At 33.4% G+C, this 18,801-nt stretch overlaps 1 protein-coding gene across 2 annotated transcripts in view; it reads left to right on the plus strand.

Annotated features, from left to right (window-relative positions):
- Positions 1–18,801, plus strand: part of tinc (transmembrane protein tincar) — a 115,035-nt gene that overhangs the window by 72,875 nt on the left and 23,359 nt on the right. For both annotated transcript variants that reach the window (XM_081767344.1, XM_081767349.1), the window contains exons 4-5: positions 13,293–14,418; positions 17,466–17,637. In XM_081767344.1, coding sequence (XP_081623470.1) covers positions 13,293–14,418; positions 17,466–17,637 — 1,298 coding nt within the window. The remainder of the gene's footprint in view (positions 1–13,292; positions 14,419–17,465; positions 17,638–18,801) is intronic.

Genomic DNA, 18,801 nt, shown 5'->3' on the forward strand with positions numbered 1-18,801 from the left:
ATTTTTTATTCTGCTGGAACAGATTATGTTCTTTATTCATGAAGTTGTAACACATTGTATTTAGTGTTATATGTTATCACCTAATGGTGACACTCATACTACTTATAATAATAATAATAATAATAATAATAATAATAATAATAATAATAATAATAATAATAATAATAATAATAATAATAATGTATGAATAGCAACGATCAGCAAGGTAAAATAATTGCAAGTAAGAGATCAAAATGTCTTCATCAATATTAAGATAAACGAACTATGTTTAATGCAAGGTAAGTGTAGTTAATCATTATGCTATATATTAACAAGAACCATGTCAAAATACAATGGAATGGGAGATAATTTGCAATCTTTTTATTTACAGTACGTATTTCGTTTCTGCACATGATTTATTCTTTAATTGCCAGCTAGCATGGCTGAGCGCAGTGTGTTTTCCGATTTCCTCTTAGGAGCGGGGATTGAATATACGGAAGATAAAAAGTAGTGATGCAAATAACACTGGTAATCCACTTTAAGATAATTTCGTAGATCTAGGATGAATTTTCCCATCCCGTAATCCACCCTTTGAATCATCATTAATTGATCAGTTTAAGATATTAGGCAGGCCTGTATCGGTTTTTGTATCCTGCTCAGATAATGAGTAATGTGAATTGCCCTTTCATCGTTCATTTACTTTATTATTAACAGTCATTTCGTAACGTCTTGCTTAGACAAAAGACCAAAATTCTGGAACATAAAACTCAAAAAATTAATAAATATTCATAATTGCTTTAACTGTAGGCAAAAATTGCAACGTAGACTCGTAAGATATTGTCGTTTTCTTTTAATAAGAAGAAAAATGTGAACATTTGCATATTTGTTAGTATTATTATCATCACATTGCTTCCTAGTGCAGCTGGCGAAAATGAAAGGGTTGCTTCCTTATGTGTTGAAACAGTTTCCACAGGAGAAAACAAGGAACTTAATGTAAATACGACGTGTTTATTTTAGAGATTACACACTAAAAAGAGAACAAAGGAGACCTACATTTTGTTTTTGGCGTTCGTGAAGGAGAAAGGTATCGTTGCGGAAGAAGCCAGAGCCAAGAAAAGGGAATTGGGATGGATTGACTGTTGCAGTTCTAAAAATAACTGCGGTGGAGTGAAACTTTGGAACTCCATGTGTGCGTATAAAAAGAAACCACGTGATCAACACATGTTAATGCAGAACACAGTGGGTGACTATCTATGTATGTATATACAAAGTGTCGCGGATACTGAAAAATTTTAAAATTAAATAAGGAATTCCGCCCAGAAATTTTGTACAAATTTATTCTTATTGCAAATCTAATGCAGTGTTATACATCATCATTATTGTTTTAATTATTATAAGAGATCCTCAAATGATAAACAATATACTGAGAAGAGAATTGTTTTTAATATTTTATTGTTAGATGATCTGTTCATTGGCTATAAGTATTAGCTCAATGACATATTGTTTAAGAATATCCCTGGTATAGAGGAGTTCCTCTCTCGATCCCTTAGCAGTGCTTAAACGCAACACATCAAAAGAATTTCATTTCAGATGTCAAGTGTTGTTTCTTACGTTCCATTTCTACACTGAAGTCTAGTCTTATACTCAATTCTAGTAAGCGTGGATCACCTTGTGCGTCAACGCTTTGCCCAATATTCTAATTTATTATTTGTTTAATTTGTTTGGTTTGTTGTTTGCTTGTTTTTATTAACCGAGAGGGTAAAACTAAGCTAATACCAGTTATTTTCCCCTCAATGATTCCAAATTATTGATAGTCTAAAGTGCGCCGAATGCTATTATTCCTGTTAAACATCGAAGTAAATTGGGTTGCGGACAAATCAGGCGCAATACGTTCTGCTACGTATCCAACCTTTCAGCACTCTTCTTTTCAGTTTTATAGCATTCTATTCTTTTCATCTTGAAACTTGAGGTTCATTTAAAAAATATATAATTCTTTATTTTTCTTATTATATTATCATATTTGAATTCATACTTTTAAGAACTGTTCCAATTGCGCTGCATTATGTCCCGATCAATAGCGTTTTCCGTATAGTGTTCATGTTGTTTTATTTAGTTGTTCAACGAGGCTATACGTGGACATAGCGTAACGTGTTATCCGAATCACACATACTTCCACCGGGAATTGAATCGGGGATTCCCACATGAAGGGAAAGAACGTTAAAAGTTTTAGCCTGAAGAAGACTGTTGTTTAATTTACAGGTAATGACAATATTTCTTAAATGTCGTAATTACTATAAACAGGCTTTAAAAAGTATCCACTGTAAACTTAATATATTAACTAGACTTGGATTTGTAGAGGGTGGAATGCTTGCTACAACTTTTTCCCATCTAGTAAATTTTAGCTGTGTGTAGTAAAAGGTATGTCATATCTTTTTCTCTTAATTTTTTGTTACTTGAATGCTGTACAAGGTGCCATACAGTGTGGAATAATGAGCGTTTTCTTTTAGTTTCGATTAACGTTGATATACAATCAAGAAAAACACTGAAACGTCTTTGAAATCTGTAAATGTATTAATGAACAAAATAGTGACATATAATACGTGAAATGTTATGCACTAATAGCAATATAACCGTCGGCAATATGACATTTGTAACGATGGCATGTATCTATATATATTACTACTGTGCTTAAATCAGTAGATAGGCGTTGTATGAATGATTCTTATTAAAGTTATCGCCGAACTTGTGTTTAAAATATGGGGGCAGGAGAAATTAAATTAAACGTCTCGCTCTTGACTGATTTTAACTCCATGCAGTGCGGATGACTCCCCCACCATGAGAATGTCTCAAAGAAAATACGTCATATTGTATAAAACCTGATCATTTTGGCGATTTCCGCCGATTAATTTTTTAAACCATATTATTTAAATAAAACCAATAAAGTTAGGAGGAAATCGCCCCTTTCTACTCGCTAATCCTTGACAAATTTTAGCCGCAACCTATGGGGGTGATCAGAATAGCATAAAAAATATACACTGTGATTTATCAATATCAAATAATTTTATGTAGAATATACTGGAAAATTATGTTATATGTATATGTGCAAACCTGAAACCTGGGATAGATTTTATCATCTTATTCTTGATGGGTTGCAACTGTAAATTACAGGGTTATTTCTGCATGTTGAAGAAATTTACATACCAAGTTTCATCAAAATTAAATAAGTTTTGCAAACGTTATCGTGGAAGGACCGGATGAACAGACGAGCAGACACACGAATGACAATGGAATCGAACGGTAGAACGTTTGCTACATTTGCTTCAATAATAAAGCCTCTTCGTATGTTTAATGACTAGGACTTTTATCGCCCTCACCATAGAAAATGTGACTTGCAATCTAGGTCAGGTCACGTAAAAATCCGATTCCTTATTACTCTGTAAGTTTCATGTAATACCCTCGGTACTCGGTTATAGTCAGAGTATAAATAACTCTCATTGAAATTTAAAAACAGAATCTTTAAAATTTCATCTTGTTGTCTATCCTGTAAGCTAGCAAAATTGTACTTCACTAGGGGGTCGAACACGGAACTTTAGTAATTTAAATCTTGGAATATTATGAATTTCCATGTTGCTTTTTGAAGAAAAACATTTTGTTATTATAAAGGCACATATTGTATACACTAAACTCTATAAACGTATTTAGAACATTGATTGATCATCTCCAGTGATTAAAAGAAACAGATAACGATGCGTAACTAAGTGTAATTTAAACATTTGTTTAATGTAAGAAGTCTGTGAGTCATTCAGTTTGTTATGCATCATTGGGCAGGAAACAGCCATGTCGGTTCCAAAGCTTCTACAGAGAAAGAGAGCGGCTCCATAGTGAGACAGTTAATGGAGAGGAACAAGGCCCAGCCACGAATCCAATGAACCAGAATTAACAAAACTATTCCATTGAGGGTCAACTGAAAGACAAATATGCGAACGTGATTTTTGATCAAACCGCCTTCCAAAGATAATTTCTGTTCGTTTGACTACATATTTTTAAACACCCAAATAGCTCTTTTTTTGTTGTTGATATAAATGAATGGCTCCGCCGAACAACGTTGCAAGTGACAACAATTCAAGTTTACAGAAATAAAAAAAAAACTGTATGTTGATTATGTATAGGCTTTAAATTTACTTTTTCAGTTTCAAACTATGTCTTTATATTAAATGATGTTACATAGAATTGGAACATCTATTACATCACCGTTGTTCTGTTAAAATCTCAATGTGACAGAAATTGTCGCTTGCAGCGTTGTTCGGCGGAGCTATTGAAATAGAAACTCTACACTCAAACAAACATAGGCTATATGTTCGATAGTTACGTACACGATATTGTAATTAGGTAGATCTTTGCTAAGGTCAGTCCCACCTTTTTGAAGTTTAGTGTTTAACTTAAAGAAAATGCAGAACGTAAGCTAACTTAGATAGTATCTACAAAACACTGTTATATAACTATTGATCGTTAATAAGGTCTTTCGTATAGTATGTAAATTTGGGTTACCAGCAATTATGACGTCATAAACTGCTCACCCAAATTTCTGGTCTAAAAAAGGCTTGGAAAAGGTTATTAGTTCATTTAATAGCATTTTATAGATACTATCTCTGTGACATCGTGCATGAAACCCACACAGAACAAGTTTAGAGAAAATCAAGTTTAAAGGAAATAGTGAATATATCTTGTACATACAGCTTTGTTTATTGATGCCATACATTGTCAATGTCAATGTGCGAATATGCTGCATTAAATTATTACTGAAATATCATTATATAGGAAGTCACAATAATAATAAAAAAGCAATAATATTCACATGTTGAAAGCAAAGTGTTGCGTGCATGAAGCCCATAACTAGTGCTTACATCTCGTACAACTTTGGTTATTGTTGTCATACACTGGAGATACTAATGTGATAATAATCTGCAGTAAATGAAAACTTAAATGATCATTATATATTATTCAGAAATAGCTAAAAGGTTAAGTTATGTTGGAATATTTCTTGCAGGATTCCCTTAAATCCCTGTAAGAACGTTTACATGCTCTTTGGTGCCTATATCCTTCATACATTAAACATGTGATGTAATAATATGTTTTTGTTATCGTTTTCAAAAAAAAGGAACAAACACAGTAAAGAAAGTTTTTACAGGAGAAGAGTCACTAATATATTGAACAATTATTGCAGAACAGTCATCAATCTTCTTCCGAATGTGATGTTACAATAGAAGTGTCAGAGTCTACTTCGGTTATGTGGACTCTGTTATCTTGTTACTAAGTTTGGTAAGACTCTTTGCAGTACTACGTAAACCAGCATGAAATTTGCGGTAGCTTTTTGGATTAAAAACAGTTAGTTTTTGCAAATCTGATAATTTCGTTGTTTGAATGGGTCTCCAACCGTTATACAAGTGGGGTAGCTCTTTGTAAATCGCACTATTTATATTTACCACTATAAGTACCTACTACTACCTATATTTTATACTTGTAACAACAAACAGCAGAAATTTTATTGCTCGTTGTATTAAATTGAAATAAACGTAAAGGACGTTTTGGGTTCCATGCATGGAAATTTCTTCATTAAGGATTTCTAGAATATGTTCACATCTCTGTTTCCCTTATATTTCTGCAGAGGCAACATTAACGATTTGAGGGATGAGGTGTTAAAGATCTAGCAATGCAGGAGTATCATTAGCTCCATTTTCGAAATTTTGTGGATTAAGGATTTCGTGCACATTGTCACAGACCTGGCTTACAAACATTTTTGGATACATTTTTGATATTCTTCATTATCTTTAATTTATCCACTAAAATTCAAAAACCGTGTGTGTGTGGGCAGGGGAGGTTAGTGAAAAGCCTTAAGCCTGTTGTCTTGCCGTTAGTGAAATAAATTAGGGTCTTGTAACGCTGACAAACAATTTATGTCTTGTGTGTGGGCTTATTTTCGTAATAGCTTATCGAAACTTTTTATTAGGATCTTTTCTTTTTGTTCGTTTTAATTAATGAACCTCGATATTTTTGTAACTTTTGTAATTAAGTTCTTTTTATTATTACCATTATTTTTATTCTCTCTGTAATAGACATGTTAATGTCTATTTACTTCTATTTCATTGTTGATAGTATTGCGATGCAGAGTCTAATAAGCAACAAAATATTTTCATGCATAGCTACATAGATGGTTACTTTGCGTGAGAGCAAGTTGACCTCGGAAGAATTATCGAAATACCTGATCACCTGTCACCCTTAATGAGCTTGCATGTTGTGTAGCATTAACCTGTCTGACTTCTTTGAAACCCACAAGAAAAAAGGTTTGGTCACAATAATGTAATCTTCAGCTAAAGAGGGGGAGTGGGGATTGAGATTTCCTGCACTTTGCATGTAAACAAAATGTATATTAAAGAAATATCATTCAGATTTTGGAGCTCCTGATTACAGTCAAAGTGAAATGACGGTATACGTATGTATTTTTTTTTCCAAATTACAAAGAATTTATCAAACTTTAAATTGAAAGAAAAGAATTTGGAGTTGAGATTGTGGAAATTTAATTTATGCCAGAACGTTAAATGAATTAACCTAAAGCGAAACTATCTCCAGTATTAATATCTAACTATATGATCTTGGCTTTTTAGTGTAGATGTAAGTCTGTTTTTTATGAGAAGAAAGATTTATTATGCAACAAGGGTGAAAATATACTTATTCTAACTAAAAGGTTCACTGATATTTAAAATCTTTCGAATATAATCATATCTATTGCAGAGCGAAGAAATTATCTATTGAAAATGGTTCATAAAACCTAAAATACGATAAATTACCCGGTGAGACAATGTCCCAAATGACTTTAATTACTGGATTTATATATATATGTACCAATAGCATAGTTCAGAGATGCAACTGGGAATATATATATATGACACTTGAAAACATTAACAATAACGGTGGGGAGGATTTTGTGGGAGAAAGTTGACGAGGTCCTATATTTAAAGGCATCATTCGAGTATTCATGCCCTGGGAAAGATTAGGGAAGACTGGGAGATTCGAATTCAGGATCTTCGGATTCCGAAATGATTTCGGATTCACATAATATAGCATGCTCCTTTAGTGCATGCTATATTATGTGATATGTATGCATGATCTGATTAATTATGAACTTGTATTATTTTACATAAGTATAATTTAGCTGTTTATAATTATGTATCTTGCAATACTGTAGCATTATAAATCATACATGCACACACAAAATACATGTTTAAATTGTCTTGAAAGTTAAGTCATATTGTAGACTAGGTTGTTATCAATGCTTTACTATTATGAGAAGTATAATAACTTGCAAATCTTAATACATACATACACACACACACACACACACACACATATATATATATATATATATATATATATATATATATATATATATATATATATATATATATATATATATATATATATATATATACAGGGTTTCCCACATAAACCGGAACGACTCACTGTCTATCTGCCTTTCACTCAGACGACATTTTACATTACTTCATATGTAAATATCTCAAGTTGCAGACTTACAAAGCATGTGTCACTATATTATTACATCTTCCTTTGTAAAACTTGACAGTTTAACAAACGCTGGAAGTCCCATTCACCAACATCCAAGCATCGCTGTGCTCTTAATAACATGTTTTGAGAAACACGTTGTAATTCTGTAGTCCTCCATTTCTTTTCCAGATCTTGAATGGCGTTGGTTGTGGGAGATTTGGTGCCAGGGTATTTCGCCACAAACGTTTTTCTAATCTCTGTAATGGAGCCTGTCTTCATGTAAAAATACAGAACATCAATTCGGCATTTAATTAATAAGTGTTCAGTTCCTCCACAACACTTCCACAATAATTACTTTTAAACTGTCGAACTATTCTTAACAATATTTCAGTCTAGCCAACTGTATGAAAGATCAAATATTGAAACCAGAAGTGGTAAACCATTTCCGGTTTTAATAGAAGGATGAGATCCGAGATGGAACCTATTCTTGAACGTCAAATTCATATCAAAAATCATTCTAACTATAACCCCCATATCATGATTTTTCCTTTATGGAAGGGTGAATATTGAAACCGGAAGTGATGTATTTCTACGAATTCTAGTTTCAATAGAAGAATAAATGGAGGGATGAAACCCATTATAGAGGCACTGAATCCATAGCAATAATTATCACTTTCTCTTATCATTATCACTTACCGTTTTGGTTCTGATGCCTGTTGACAGACGAACAAAATCGTTGTATAAGATTTCTCATTTTTACACATCTCATAGTTTGGAAATCTAAAAGCGAATTCTATATTTTAAGTTGCATAAAACACAGAATTCTCAGCATGATCGAAGTTGGTCGATTAGATTCAAGAAAACTGTTATAGTAATTTCAAGTTTGAATGATTTTAAATTAAAGTGATGTTCGCAATCCATGAGAAAAAAATATCTTTGTTTACTGAATTTGTTTGCCCTACTAATACTGGAAACTAATTTCCTAAATGTAGTTGTGTGTAATTCGTGTGAGATGTATTGCAGATTCTGTACTAGAAATGTTCTCCCCCCCCCCACAAAGAAGGAGAAAAAAGAACAAAAAATCTATTCTGCCGAAGTAGTCTGTCTGGGTGAGTGAGTTTACAATGTATATTCTTCGCTGTCTCATTCCTTCAGTGCGAAGAAGACATTTCCAACCCTCGTGTTCTTGTGTCTCCTTAGACCCTCTTCCCTATTTACAACTCCCACCCGAAAGAAAAGCAGCAGGAAGTATCGGAATTCCTCCCTTCCTTTTGCTAGTTAATGCGGGTGAGTCATCATCAAGATCTACGCCTCCATTTCTCTGTTTCCCTGCAAAACATATAAAGAAACGGAAAAAAGGAAATAAATGTTGGAATGTCTGTTGCAGAGTTTCATCAGAAGGGGTTTGTGTACGTACAGTACATATGGCTGTGAAATCCCGAAAATTTGCAATTTACGTACGTACTAGAATTATGGCCAGCTATATACTATGTTCTCTTCTAAAATACAGTGAAATTTTGGCATTTCTGTCGACGCTCAACTTTGGTACCGGTACATATTTTAAAAAAGGTAAAATAATATAACTTACATAGAAAGAAACTCTAGTTATATAGAAAAGGAATGGTAATTTAACTGCCCCTTTGTTTGATTGAATGTGAAGTGTTTTATCTTAGAAGAAATGGCAAGTTAATCTCTTAGTTGTTTTAAAGAGAATACGTCATAAGCATATTAGGTGGGGAATATTAGTCTTTATACGAAAAAAAAAATGATTTTAAAAAGTTTAACGTTCCACGGCTATGTCTTTTAAGCTAAAGGAGACGGATGATTAATGAAGGTGAATAATTGTGAAATTAGTACTTTGTGTTGTCTCACTGAGAATCGAACCCGGTATTAGGTCACCAAAAGCACACGAGCTATATATGCTCTCTATATGTATTAGTGCTGTTAAAATTTTAGATAATTCTTTATTTGAATATCCAAACAATTATTCGAACAATTGGTCGAATAACAAATAATTATTCGAACAATTGGTCAAATCATGAATAATTATTCAAACAGTTGGTCAATTAACGAATAATTATTCGAGCAATTGTTCGAATAACGAATAATTGTTCGAACATTTGGTCAAATAACGAATAATCCAACAATTGGTCGAATAACGATTAATGATTCCAACAATTAGTCGAATAACGAATAATTATTCGAACAGTTAATCAAATAACGAATAATCATTCGAACAGTTGGTCAAATAACAAATAATTGTTCAAATATTGAAAACGAATATTTAGATAGTCGAATAACAACAGACAAATTATTCGAATAATGATTGGAATATTCGTTATTTGATTACGTTTTACAGCACTAATATGCAGAAATAATTATTATAACTCTGATTTCTATGACCTAAAACCTTTGAAAATATGCCTTAGAAATGGAAAAAATATCTAAAATGACTGAATGAAAATATCTAAAATATTTGGACAGAATGATTCAAATAAATAAATATCGTAATTATTCCTAAGAATAGCAATTTATTGAGAAAGCTATTAAGTTATTTTGATTTGAATAGATAGCTTTAAGCTCTCTAGCATCGATCACATCATTTCGCGTGTCCTATCAAGAGCAAAGCTAAATAGCATTGTCGTTGTTGCTAGTAATGGCAAGTATATTTCTGAATTATAAATGGAACTTGTCTAAAATATGATTTTAAAAATACGCTTTTATCCCACTTTGGGCCCAAATAGGACCTTAAAGGTAAAACATGGTTGAAATATGCATTTATAAGATCAATAAAAATAATAATTTTGTACTTACAACTGTCAAAAATCTGTTTATATTTAATTAGACATGCAAAAAGGTGCCAGATTAAAAATATGACATGTTATATAAATCCGAGCATTAAAAATAGTAAGATATCCATGAGTTTTTCCGGAGGGTACTTTCATAGACGACTGTACAAGTCAAGGGATAAACGCATTTTCGATGCAAAATTCAGCTGAAGTTCGTTTACCATAATCACCGTACAAAGTTTGTTTACTGTAACTAAAATCATTGTGATCTAATTTGATCACAAAGAAACCGAAATGTGTGTAATCTGTTGAGCATACAGGAATGTTTTTCACTTCTACTGGAGGGCTATGGGAATGTATATGAGGAAATGATTTCATGTACATTATGATAACGTTCAAAATTCGGTCATTCTAGCTCATATAATCACTCACGAAAAACGCGAAGTGAACGCATAAGATATAATGTTCCTTTATAAGTCCTTGTCAGTTAAAGATCAAGAGAAAAGGGAAAAATAACTGCATGTATGTCATGCTACTGTTAATAAATTGTTTATTATAATATTGTCATTATTCATACAAGTATGCACAAACTTCCTTTTCCGTATTGGATATGATTTAAATGTAGATCAAAAATCATTATCCTAAATATTGTTACACTTGTTTTGGAGAGTACTTGTTATATAATTTGCACTAACTGGAGTTTAATTTATTTGGATCTCGAGGTCGATCAGTGGAACAATCATGACTGCTATAAAATGTCTACCACTATATATTTCAGTCTTCGCTTAGCTACTGATCTATGGTCTCCTGTATTTTTCAGATATCTATAATCACATCTTTCCGAAAATTATTCACCTTAGTTCAGCCTTTGTTGCTCGCTTCATGATGTGGTATTCACCTGCTGTTTGCCCAGCCTTCTTATGCTTACAAATTTGACATCAAAATATTAAATCCCAACGCCAGACTGTTCTTTAAAGAATAAACCACTTCCTTTGATTCGTTATCTCAGTGTTATATAATGTTACGGTTTCCGGCTGTTATTTTCACATTTCAGTGTTTCAGTCCATGAGAATGATTTTAGTTACGCCCGGAAGAAAATTTCAACTTACCATGATGTAATTATTTCCGTCTTGTTCGTACTTCTTTTCGGGCTTATTCCGCTACAGTAAGGGAGTAAGTTTTGTCATATTTATGTGTACACTTAGTGATATTTGTTTAAACGCGGTCTTGATTCTTGGCTTATCCGCGTTGAACTCAATCGTTCTAATAGCTAAGGAAATTGAGCTTAATTGAATCGTGTCTAAAAGGAAATGAGCTAAAAGATGACCGGAACTCAGCTGAGTCAGTAGTTGACAGTTCTAGCTGAACTAATTGACATATGGTGCAGAGACAAAGACAGTGGTAACTGAGATAATACATTATTTCTTAGTGAGTGAACGAAACCACATTCTCCTTTTTATGGTATAACTCCAGCTGTAATTTTGACAGATTGCTCCAACGGCCTTTTATAAAAGATCAGAGATGCTTCGTATAATTATCATTATTGAGGTATTAAATATCGCATATGTTTCTAATATTACACTGCAGTATTTCGTAGGCTGTAAGATTCGTTATCATCAATAAATAAAGAGTAAAATTGTTACATTAGCAATTATAGAATAGTTGGTTCATTTTTAGCTTTTATCGGGAAAGTATTTGTAGGATTTCTTTTAGCATTTCGTATGGGGTAGTGGAGTACTTGAAAATGCCAAAGTCGCAACGTGTGTCATTGGATTCCCGTGGCGAGCCATTATAGGATGCCAAGTTCAAATGTGTACCCTCTCTTAAGTAATATCTAATTTTCTTGAAAAAAAAAAACAAAAAAAAAAAAAAACAATTTTACGAATTTTAAGAGCCTGTCAAGTCTGGAGCAGTCAAGGAATCTTGTAGTTACAATCTGCATAAAGTCAAATATTCATTCCAATTAAAAGAAATGCAACTTCAAGGCGACCCTATTGTTGATCTCGAAGTTCAATGATCACCGTAAACTATTAAAAGAGCGCAAATTTATTTTTAATAAAAGACAATTATTCGAGGACTGTTGCTATTTAATTTGTGGAGTTAAAGTACCCATATTGCGGATAAATAGGAAATAATATCATATTAATATGTCAAGTATCTCATCCCTATTTTGCTGGCACCAAGACCCTAGCAAAGCAAACTTGTGTTTCTAACAACAAGCAATTTTAACGCCCTAATACATATTTATGACTACTCTAAGACTTCTCTTCTCACCGAGTACAATAATATGAAAGAATAAGTTGTTCTTATTATGAACTGGTTGTCATTACTTCATATTAATAGGAAGAAATTATGAAATCACCCGTTTCGTGCTCCTGGCGACTACCTAGTTCACCAACCCCTCCCTGGCTTATTCTTACTTTTTAACAAAATTTCAGATTACATTTTCACACAATCTGGGCTCAATTTCAGCAATGATGTAATTTCCTTCAGCTGAGAAATTGTTAGTTTTTGATGTGGAAAAGAGATCTTTCTAAAGATAGAGTTCGCACGGTGTCAGATCGAACGATTGTAAAATTCTGGCCTCACGAAATTCGTACAATTTGCACAGAAATTTTGCATCATTTTTTGTTTGTTCGTATGGTGGTCTATTGGTTCAACGACATGCCATGTTCTAACTGATAATAGTGTCATTCTTTAATAGCAAATCAAACAACTTGTTTATCAAATTATACTAAATCAATTACCTGACATCATAATATGTAATACAATATTACATTAGTTACACTAATACCTGTAATTATGAAGGACACGGAAATAGGTATTTTCGTCAGTATTTGGGTATTTCTTAATAACTGAATTAAGTACTATCATACAAATATACGTAGTCTTAAATTAAATACATATACTAATATTTTATTGATGTTTATTTATTTATTTATTTACTTACTTATTTACTTTTAGGTGATGTGTGGAAGACAGATTTGGACTTCATGGTTATTCATCGGGACCGCCTTGTGGTATTGAGCTTCATGACATCCGCAATTAACGTGACAATTCCACTGTTTACGACACCAGCACCACCTTCAACAGTCACTAAAAGCCTTGCACTTCAGTCTGAAGATTGGGGTCCAGTTTCTCCTGAATTTATAAATTATTCTCTTGCATTGCTAGTATACTCAGTTAGATATCCATCTGTGTTTTGGAATACAAATAAATGTTTTGGAACTTTATTTTCGTTTCAGCTTATAGCTAACAGTCTTCAAAACATGCTTGCTTTTGCTGGAATATCAGTATTATATAAAGTTCAGGTGGTTGGACCAAGAGAAGTTCTTCATCGACATGAACCGTTTCTTTTGAACACTTTAGTTACTATTCTGTTGTATGTGCTTTCTAATATATTAGTACTTTCATCTAGTCTTGTTCTCTACCTCTATGGTTACTATAAGTTCAATGCCTTTCTTCTTCAAGAGCGAGAACGAAGAGTTATTACTCTAAAGGAAGGTCGCCCTGCTGGCTGGGGCTACTTCACACATTGCGCTGCGCTGTGTGTTCTTCTTGCTATAGCTGTTTGCAATGCTCCACTCTTATATGATTACACAATCATTTACCGAGGAAGCCTGGATGGTGCAGTACTGTCGTGCGTGATTGGAGGAATTATGCACCTCTTTCTATGGATCGTTATTTGGTTACTTTTAACAGTCAAACAGAACTGGGTGTTCAAATTAAGAGTTACTGTTGGTCGAGCTGCTGTTAGGTCAGCGCGTTCTGTGAAATTAGTTACTGATGTTGATCTTGCCTACCATCGAGGAGAATCTAATACGCCGTTGTTGGTGGTGGGCAACGGAAGGACTTACACTGTGCCGGACAACTCGCCCAAGAAAGCCATCATGAGCATCATCCAGAAAGCAGCTTTGGAAAAGAAAGGAAATTCCGACGACGACCAAATCTATTGGCTTCGTCCAAAACCACCATCTCCGAAGAGTTCGCCAGATTCGGATAGACTTGCCTGGTTAAATAGGAAGATATCCACGTCGGCAATGAAACATAAAGTTACCTTTGACGATTCATTTGGAAGTAGTAGTTCTAGGTAAGTAATCTACTGTTCCTATTTTTTTTTTTTTTGTTTTGTTTTACTTCATATGTAAAGACAATAGTTAATGATTTATTCCAGTTCTACTTGTTTGAGGCTCAAGAATAATTGTAAAAGTCAAACTTTATGATATTTCTTTGTTTTTGTGTTACGTCCTTATATAACACCGATTTTCTAATAACATGGGTTCCAAACCTCAACCGCGACTTGAACCTGGTACAGTTGATGGATGCACATACAAGATAGATTCCCCATGGAATCGTAAAATGATTACGTTAAAAGCATCTTATCGCTGAATATTTGTTCCTTTAAACACGGGTTTCACTGAACCAGAAATCGATTAGCGTTAGTTATACAAAATTCTTCATGTGAAATTTTAAAACTTCCAAAATCTCCTATAAACTATTATAATCAAAGCGGAATACTTTTTTTTTTTTCAGTAATAAGTATGAAAAAATGCTCATGTAGATTAAAGAATATAGAGTAGCTGTAAGACAAGAAATTGTAATCTACTAATCTTTGAGTGTATACTTTGTGGTACATTTTAACCAAACAATATTTCTGTTGGAAATGTATTCATAAGGAACAAAATGCAGTATTTTTAGTTCGTGGTTGTTCATAGAACAGGAATAAAGTAAAATAATAATACAAGGAAAGGGAAGAACGATAAGTTGTTGGCTCGACCCAGTAGGACTTTAGCTATAGACACCAAAGTTTCAGGCTATTCAACGTATTCTCTCCGAAGGTCAACACACTTGGCATATCGTTGCTCCAACTTAAAAAATAAAGAAAAAGAAAAGAAAGAAAGAAAAACAAAAACTCCTGGACTGAAAAAAAAGCAACTGCTGTAACCCTGTAGCTTGATCACATCTAAATTTCTGTCCTTTCAGAACCTTTTTAGTCTAGAAAAGATATAATAATCAAAGGGCGCTAAGTCTGGTGTGTAAGGCGGGTGGTCAATGGACGGAAGCCCTAGGTCCTTCAGAAAATTCATTCTTCTTCCAGCTTTGTGAACGGCAGTAATACATTTCTTCTCAACTTTCCCCGGCTCTTTTACTTTAATAGCGTACTTTAACTTAGCCAGAACACTGTAGTAATACTCTGATGTTATGGTTTGTTCCTTTGGAAGGTAGTCTGATAAAATAACACTATCCTAGAATATTGAGGCAAGCACCTTGTTTGCGGACCTTTGAATTTCTTTGGTCGTATAGATCCTTAGTGGCACCACTGAGTAAGATTCAATAAGTTGTTATTAGAGTTTGGAAAATACAGCAAAATCAACTGAGAAGATGTCACACGTTTGTGTGTCTCATCGGCGTTCAAATGTTTGAGCGCCCATTTTGTGGAAAGCTTGTTCATGTCCAACTGATCATGGATTATTGACCAGACACATTCTTTGCATATGTGCAAGGTCCCAGCTGTCGCTTGAAGAGAAATTCGTCTGTTATTCAAAATTAGCTTATGAACCTGATACACTTTTTTCATAGTTGACAGTGGCAATGACCTTTCACACTTTTCACCACCTTCTGTTGAAAAAATCTCCACGCTTAAAGTTTGAAAGCCATTTCTTCAAAGTGGAGTACGAAGGACACCCAATCCCAATGTGTCTACATGCAACTATGGATTTCCTTCGGCGACTTCTGTTGCAGGAAAAGAACTTCACGACATCTCGCAACTCCTCCTTTGTGAATTCCATACTTAAGTGGGTCATGGTTCAATCAATGACATTTAAAAAAAAAAAAGTGCTACGATCATTAAAAAAAACTTACAGGCACTTTAAACTTACAAAAGATCAGTGTTTCAAATGCAATGAATGATTTCAGGATGCCATGTGCGGAAAGGGGTCGGGCCGAGACCTTATCAGCCCCTCGTAATAATAATAAATAAATGTCCTTGTTATTGAAAAATTTCGTGATAACGGTAGTGTAGAGTATTAGCTTAGTGAAGTCGAGGTGAGCATTAGTTTATTTATTGGCCGGCTTGCAATCTTTATGCATGAGTAGTACAACTATGGTGAAGACTGGTGAGCAACTTTTAACTTAATTCTATATTAAAGCTTATCATGTGACAGTTATGTTGAATATTTAAAGCCTGATTCGTATTAAAACTAAATAGGGTGCATAGAAACTGAGCATAATACCAACTAAATTACACTTCGTGGCAGTAACTTAGAAGCCTTAAAGCTGACCAGTCGGTATTTTGAAACGGAAATATGTGGTAAGCACATCGCCAGTCAGCATATCATTACCACTGATTTTCATTACGTATGTTCGCTACTTGTTTCTTTCATGTCGTTTCTCTCAACTTCTCTCATGGTTTACTTAATCTCATCGGAACCGATAAACCTGTAAGGCTATGACATTGGCTGAACAGTTACTACAGAAATTATTTAAAATCAGAAATGTGTAGATAGAGATAGGCACTGAAAACACAGAAAAGAGAGAGAGAGCGAGAAAAATAATTAATTTAATAGCTTCCTTATAGTCTTAAGAGAGAGAGAGAGAGAGAGAGAGAGAGAGAGTTAAGGGTTGTAAGTAAATAGCTAGACTTGCAGAGATTAAGTTATGTCGTCGGTAAAAATTAAACTTTTGTTGCTTAAAATTGAGGGAAGAAAACTTACTTATGTACCTAGGTAAAGTTTTTTCCCTTTAGTTTAGAGCTATAAAAGTTATTTTTACTGATGTAACTTCCCTTCAAGAGCCCCCACTGTAATAATCTCTGCAAATCTAGCTATTTACTTACTATATTCAATAGGGAGGTTTTATCTTTAGCTGAAATTTTTGTCGTAAATTAATAACTAAATGCACTTAAATAAGGTCTCAGTTTCTGTGAGTTGTAGGATGTTTCTTGTAGTATTATATAAAATCGTTTAACACTAACTACTTTAGTGTGTAGAAAAGTATTAACACTCCAGATATTTTAGTTGAAAATAGTGTAGTCAAGAACAAGCATCTTACAGGCGTGGATGAGATAAGGAATTAGGAACATTATCAAATTTTATAGAGATTATCATTTTATCTTGTTATTCTGTTTATTGCTTACAGGAAACTTCGCTCTATGGCGAAGTCACCGAAGAGTCATGGGAAAGGCAAGAAGTCGCAAAAGTTAGATAGCCTCTCTGAGTCGGATGACGATGGGGATTATGCTACACTACGAGAACTTCCTTTGATGTCCCTCCCAGATCAAAGTGATGATACCGCTTCTGAAGAAAATAAGGTAATGTATATATGTGAGCACTGCATTAGAGGGAGGGAGAAAGGCGAATGGACACTGGTAATCATTTTCAGTGATATAAGAGTTATTTTATATGTACTTGGAATTTAAGTTGAATCTTTAACTAAACTAGAAGGTACAATTCTTTAGATTACATATTACATACATACATAAATAATACATACATAAATAATAATGCTGATTAAATGGCATTATAGACAGATGATCGAAACAGATAGCTAGCAATTAGTCAAAGAAGTAGAAAGTAGTTCCAGGCGTTAAATATATAAATACCCAGTGTTTCAAATACACATGAATAAATTTGAAAGATTATTTGGTAGATTTCAGGCTCTTCTTGTGAATTTAACAATATATGCATTACAGTCTTAATTTGATATTAATATCGTATATACTATGATCATACAAGGAATCTTGAGTAGATTATTTACAGACTTTAACTGCAATTAAAATGTTTATGAACAGGAAAAATTTTTAGATAACGGTAATTTTCTTTGGAACTACCACTTTTATACCCGTATGTTATTTCATGTTTCATTGTTACGTAGTTCTTACTTTTCGATGTTGCTCTTAAAAGCTAATCGTTTAGGAACTAAATCACTTCAAAGATGAAAATTCAGACTTCACTTTTAATTCCATAAATTTTCCCTGAATATTGAGTAAAGAACCTCACTCATAAAGACCAATCAGTTTTAACCTTGCCTGAGAGCTTCAAAATTTTGGTGAACTCACATCGTAACGTCACCAATGCAAAAGTTGCGAGTTTATATGTTACGTTTTAGAATGACCAAAATGTATATAAACTGTATTAGATTATTTCTTTGTAATTACACAGAAGATTGAGATGAAACTTGGCTTGCAGCTCATATGGTGGTGCTGTAATGTGTACAGAAGTCTGAGATTCTGTGATTTGCTTACATTGAATTAGTGCTTGTGCCACATTATAGCGTATATCAATGTATGTAATACTACAACTACGGAAGGAAATCGTAGTCTTTAAAGAAAACTTTTGTACAGTGTTTTGAATGTCCCATTAATGGTTTGTGAATATAACGCTTAAACTAATAACAGAAACGATACCATTGTAAATATGTCTAACTTGAATGTTGTGTGTTGTAATACAGTTTCTTTAAAGTGTGTATAGTAAAT

The sequence above is a fragment of the Thermobia domestica genome, chromosome 1 (assembly GCF_964235325.1).
Source record: "Thermobia domestica chromosome 1, izTheDome1.hap1.1, whole genome shotgun sequence".
Classification (NCBI taxonomy): Eukaryota; Metazoa; Arthropoda; class Insecta; order Zygentoma; family Lepismatidae; genus Thermobia; species Thermobia domestica.